General features: G+C 37.7%; 1 protein-coding gene across 1 annotated transcript; it reads right to left on the bottom strand.

Moving 5' to 3' along the window:
- Positions 1 to 755: 755 nt before the first annotated feature.
- LOC125370254 lies at positions 756 to 1,424 on the bottom strand. Its single transcript, XM_048375253.1, has one exon. It carries the CDS (start codon positions 1,422 to 1,424, stop codon positions 756 to 758), a length of 669 nt encoding a protein of 222 aa, XP_048231210.1.
- Positions 1,425 to 6,306: the final 4,882 nt, after the last annotated feature.

The raw sequence follows: 6,306 nt of genomic DNA on the forward strand, positions 1-6,306 counted from the left end.
AGTTGGGGTGCTTCCCAAAAGCGCTGCTTTTTGTTTCTCGAGTCATTTAGCTAGACTCAGTGATAACTCCCTACATGTGCGGGTTTGACATATGCTGCGATTGAACTGCCAAGTTATGGATCTTTAGAATGTCAGCAATCCTCTAAGCAACCGCTTTTAGGTACTTCCTTCGAGAGGGCAATGTCATTTCCCTCAGCTCGGGTGTCTCTATTGCTGGAATGACAGGCAGCCCGTTATCCTCATCCATATGCGCATAGTCAAGACGCTGTGAAAGCTCTTTCAAATCGAGAACCCGCGGTTCCTTAAGTGATCACCTCAACTTTTGTATCTCTATCCTGTCAATCACAGCAAACTCATCAGTATTGTTGCTTGGCTCATTTGCTAACAAAAACTCAAGCTGCTCCAACACTTCCTCATTGACAACTCATGCTCATCTCCCCTTGGCAAAGTGAGTTGTAGAGGGTCTTCAAGTAATACTTCCTGCAACTCTGTCTCAATAGCTTTGTCAAATACATTAATAGCATACACAACATTATTATGATCTAAAGACTGGCTTATGGAATTATGCAAGTCAAAGGTGACAGTCTCATCCCCTACCCTAAGTTTTAACTTTCCATCACAAACATCTATCATTGCCCTAGATGTTGCAAGAAAAGGTCTACCTAGAATTAAGGGTACACTACTCTCATCGTCCATGTCCAAGATCACAAAATCAATAAGAAATATAAATTTGCTTACTTTTACTAGCACATTCTCTACAATACCCTAGGATACTTAACAGATCTATCAACTAACTGTATACTCGTCCTAGTGGGTTTAGTATTTTCCAACCCCAACTTTACAAACAGGCTGCATGGCATTACATTAATACTAGCCCCTAAATCAGCTAAAGCATCATTAATAAATAAGTTACCTATAACACAAGGAATAGTAAAACTCCCTAGATCATGTCGCTTTTCTAGTAACTTGTTCTTAAAAATTGTCGAACATTCCTCGTTTAGCGTCACGCACGCCAAGTCATCAAACTTCCTTTTGTTGCTAAGAATCTCCTTTAAGAACATCACATACCTAGGTATCTGCAAAATAAGTTCAATAAAAGGTAAGTTTATATGCAGTTGTTTAAAAATATCCAAATATTTACTAAGCTGCTGCTCGACTTGCGCTTGCTTTAATATAGCAGGGTATGGAATTTTACGCTGGTTTTCCCTCAATGGAATCTCCTTTGCCTCTTCCTTCTCTGGTTCCTTCGCCTTGGTAGCTTCAACTTCCCTACTTGAATCTACCTGCGCATCAGTGTCATTGTTAGAAATAGAAGAAGGACCAGAAACATACTCACCTGACCGCAATATGATTGTGTTCACATGCTCCCTTGGGTTGGACTCTATAGTGCTAGGCAGAGTCCTTGGCTGCCTCTCAACCAACATCCTAGAAATCTAGCCTATTTGAGTCTCCAAATTCTGAATGGAGGCCTGCTGATTCCTAAGTGCACTGTCCGTCTGCTTGAACCTATTGTCAGTAGAGGACACAAACTTCATCACTAACTCCTTGAGATTGGGCTTCTTCTTCTTAGGTGGAGGTAGTTGGGATGGACCAACCTGCTGCTGGGTCTGTTGCTAATGCAATCTCTGAAAACCTAGTGGTCCTTGGGCGTTATTGTTCCTCCAACCGAAATTGGGATGATTGCGCCAACATGGGTTGTATGTATTGCTGTATGGATTGTTCTGCTATCTAGGTACATTACCTATATAGTCACCTATTCAAGGTCAACAAAAACAATAGAGGATAAAGAAGGAGAAGAAGTGGAAGGTGAAGTCATGTGCATAGTTTTACACATATTTGCTTGCATATTATTGTGTATTTTCTTAGCAATTATTGTGCTTTTATTCTAAGATCACCCGTGTTTTGTGTTCTTTTGCATTCCAGGAAGATTTATAGGTCCATCATCAGTGTTTAAGCAGTTTTAGATCAATACATGCAAAAACGGATAGGAATTCCTCAAGATTGGACAAGAGCTCGCAGTGCATACATTGAGCACGGCCTGGACTCTGGCTGTTACCAACCATGAGCTTTTGGTCTTCAAAACATGGCATTTTAGGCACGGTTTTCGTAGCCACCACGGCCTCCAGCACGGCCTGTGGTGGCTCAGCACTGGCAGGGGCACGGCCATGAAGAAACCCTAATTGGTGAGATCCGAAGCTTCAGCACGGCCTGGACTCCGGCCGTGCTGAGACAAATATATATGGAAAACTATTTCTGGAGCTAGGGCAAGCAAGGAGCTAGAGAGAGCCTCGACAACTGGTTCGGTTTTTGCATAGTGCTGAGTTCAGGAGAGAGTTGTAGAGAGGAAGATTCCCAGAATTGCAAGGTTCCGAATGCAAAAGAGTAATGAAGCAATTCGAGAGGCAATAGGGAAGACCGATCATAGTGCTGATTCAGATTTGGAGCTGTTTATCCGATTCGAGAGAAAAGGGTGTATATGTTCCATTTTTGTTATTCTTTCATTATTATTGATTTCCTAGTTGTTTTAAAGATGAACATGTTTAGCTAGATTGATTAAATCCATTAGGATTTCTTTATTATGTTGGCTTAGTACTAAATTGTTGGATTGTTTGAGTTTAGTTTTGTATCCTTCTTGCTTTTAGTATTAATAAGATGATGCATTATTCATGAGACGTTGTGAATTGTGATGTTTAGATTGCTTTATATGATTGAGAAATCCATTTGGCGATTGGAATTTTGAATAGCAAGAACTAGTTAATAATCACTTAGAGATAAGGATAATTAACAAACCGGATTAAGAATTAACAATGCTTAATAGAGGCGGATTAAAACTTAATGCTAATTTAAGAATCAATCGTTAGGAAGAGATTCCAACTTTAGGTTCTTGAGTTTAGGAATTCGGTGAGCTCGAGAGAGAAATTGAATTCAGTTAAGAATTCGTCCACGGGTAGCATAATTGGACTCATCAATCCTTTATCTTTTGTTTGATTGCCAACTAGTTTAGGTTCCCTTTGGGTTTGCTTTCTTGTCTTGGTTGTTTCATTTATCCATTCATTCCTGCATCTCCCTTAGAACTCAGCTTGTAGTTATTAGTTAATTTAGAAATTATTCATTATTCATTTTAGGCTAATATAACAGAGAATAAAAAAGTAACTCTAGGCTTTCACTTTCCCAAGGAATACGACCTTGATACTCGCCATGAGTGCTAGACTGCATCGATAGGTTGACTGCCTTAGATTGTAGCTGCGTAAAATAGCCTATCAAGTTTTTGGCGCCGTTGCCAGGGAATGCTTGAAAACTAGAGTGAAATTTGCTATTTGTTACTTTAGCTATTTCTTTTATTGTTTTATGGTTTTTATTTTTATTTATTTATTTATTTTATTTTATTTATACATTGTTATTTAATCTAAGTTTATGATTTAGGTAGTGAATGATACGGAGGTTCAATGCTATTCAAACTCTTTGTATGACGCTTTGGAGAATGGGATCAGGAACCAAGAGAGTGCTATAAATTGGGACACCCGTGCAGCCTTAGCAGCTCGAGTGGAATCATTTCGTAGGGCTACCGATCAACTCTCCACTCCTATCCTTTCATCCCAAGATTTTTATGAAATCTATTGTGGTTTACATTTGAGTAATGATTGTCCATTGTACAGTGATGTTGCTTATTATTCTTATAACTTTGATCATGTGAATTATACGAGAAGCTAGCTAAATAACTCGTATAAAAGCACCTACAATTAAGAATGGAGCACTCATTCACCCTTTGGATGGAGCTTAGATGACCAAGAACCACCAGGATTTCAGCAACTACATCAGCAACCTAGTCTTACACTTTTAACTCGAGATGAGGAGTTAGTTTTAGAGGAGCTGATGATGAGGTTCTTTACAAGTCTTAAGGATAGATTCCAACAAATAGAGAGGGTACTTGAAAGTCAACAAGCCGCGATTAAGAACATAGAGCATCAAGTAAGCATGATCTTCAAGTTACTAGCTGCAGAACAATTGGGAACCCCATCAAACACTATTAAATCCGTGGAACATTTGAGCGCCGTCACTTTGCGTTCAGGTGAGAATTTTTCTAGTTTATCTACTATGTTTGACGATGATGCTTATGTGCAGGAGGACTCCTTGAACATGGAGATAGAACTAGAAAAGGAAGAGGCAAACATGATTCCTCTGAAGGACTACCAACAGGAACGTACAGTTGATGATGCTGAGTTGTAGCTACATGAATTTTTGGTGGATTTTCCACATGTCCCTTCAATGATGGAAGATGAGCACGAGTTATCCAACGAAGAAGTCTTAGAGCAACTCGAGTTCCTTCTAGCAAGTGAACCAAGCCAAGGACTGTAGAAAACCACTGACATTCCTGAAGAAGTTGCCCAACCGTTGATCCTTCCAATTGGTGAAACTTCAGCTTTCAAATTGGAAGAGCCTCTAGAGCATCATGACTACGTGCAACTATATGAGGAGCGAGTTTTACCTATCATATTGGCAGCCTGCTTGACAGTCGAGAGGAGGAAATTGACAATCATCCCTCTAAGCGGATACTTAAAGCCATTTGCTTGGAAGAAGGATGGATGGCCATCGATCACACCTGTTTGCTTTTCACCATGAGTCCAGCTAAGAAGACTCATCACATTAAATAGAAGCACTTTTGGGAGGCACTCGAAATTTTAATTTTCATTTTTAACCTTTCGTTTTGAAACATTTTATTTGTTTTAGTTTTCATATTTTATTTAATTTTATTTTTATTTTCAGTTTTGATTATTTTTTATTTTATTTTATTATTTTCAGCTTCTACCAAGGACGCACTGAATTTCCACTACACTAGCCTCGGCGGATGATCAGGGCAGTCCCTTAGATCTTTTTATTTTCTGCATTTATTTACTTTATTTTTCGTACATATCATGCATTTGGATTGTATTGCCTTTGCTTCTCCTAGTTGAGCATTCCATGCGAGGTATCCATAACGTTTTACACTAAGGACAGTGTGTTCCTTAAGTTTAGGGTGGTTATGGGTAAACCTTAATCTCTCATATGGATTTTTAATATATCTGAAATTGCTATGGCTAGGTGTTGTGTATTTTTAGGGGATGTTAGGACACTGTGTTTTTATGCACTTGAGTATGCTATTTTTGAGCTGATTGATGACTTGATTTATAGAATTGTAGTTACTTTTCTTTGCTGTTCATTGTCCTTAGAAAACAATTTATGGTGTTTTACACATCAACCCTGCCGGGTTAAACCGGTGTTTTTGAATTGTTTTTCGAATTGTCGAATTTTAACTTAGAACGTTGATAATATCATATGCATGTGTTTCTTAAGTAATGATTCAATTAATGATGTTGCGAACCAACTGCACCTAATACCACACCTGAAAGTGAGATTTTGAGACAGTTGAGCATTCATTATACTTATGCTCTTTATATTTCTTGTTTGAGTGTGCATTGTACTTAACTTTGCTTTTAGAACTTGCTTTGTAATGCGTGTTGAAGTTACATGAATATTGTGAATACCATGAGATGATTTGGGCGATTTAGGATTCACCACATTTGACCAAAAGCCTATCACCTTATGTTTCCATTAGTTAGCCAGTTTTTGAGCCTTAACCTTTTCTTCATAATCTACACCTATACACTTCAGTTATACCATTCTTTACATTTATCTTTCCTTTACCCTTATGCTGGAATTTCTTTCTGTGATTTATTCAACTTTATGTAGGATTAAAATGCTAGTTGCTATGTTGGTAAATTCACTAAATCTTTTTGATATTTTAAATGCTCCCTTTGATCCAATTTGTATTTGTTATTCTTTATGTTTATTCGAGTTGTATGCAGCGGTCGCTAATAAGCTGCTAGTTGATTATTCAAAAAAATAAAAAAAAAACAAAAAGAAACAAAAAAAAAGAGAAAAAAAGAAGAAGAAGAAAAAAAAAGAATATATAATAAACAAATCTCTTTAATTATTTATCTTTTTATTGGATTTAGAGCATTTGCGAGCGTTATTCTATGAAGTAGGGATTTTAGTGAATGATTCTTTTTGTAATCTTAGGCATTTAATCCTTTGAGCATATACTATTGTTTATCGCACGAATTCCAGCACTTTCACACTTCTATCCAAATCTTCGTACCTTTACCTTAGCCCCATTTCAACCTTGGTAAAGACCCTTTGATTTTGGTATTTACTTATTCACAGTAGCGAAGATATGATTTATGAGCAAGCTTATGGTGAGCGGGTCTTGTGCATTTGCTTTGAGGCATTTGTTATTCACCTAATATACACTTTGAGCGACTTGAATGA

This window comes from Ricinus communis, chromosome 6 (genome assembly GCF_019578655.1).
Source record: "Ricinus communis isolate WT05 ecotype wild-type chromosome 6, ASM1957865v1, whole genome shotgun sequence".
NCBI classification, from domain to species: Eukaryota; Viridiplantae; Streptophyta; class Magnoliopsida; order Malpighiales; family Euphorbiaceae; genus Ricinus; species Ricinus communis.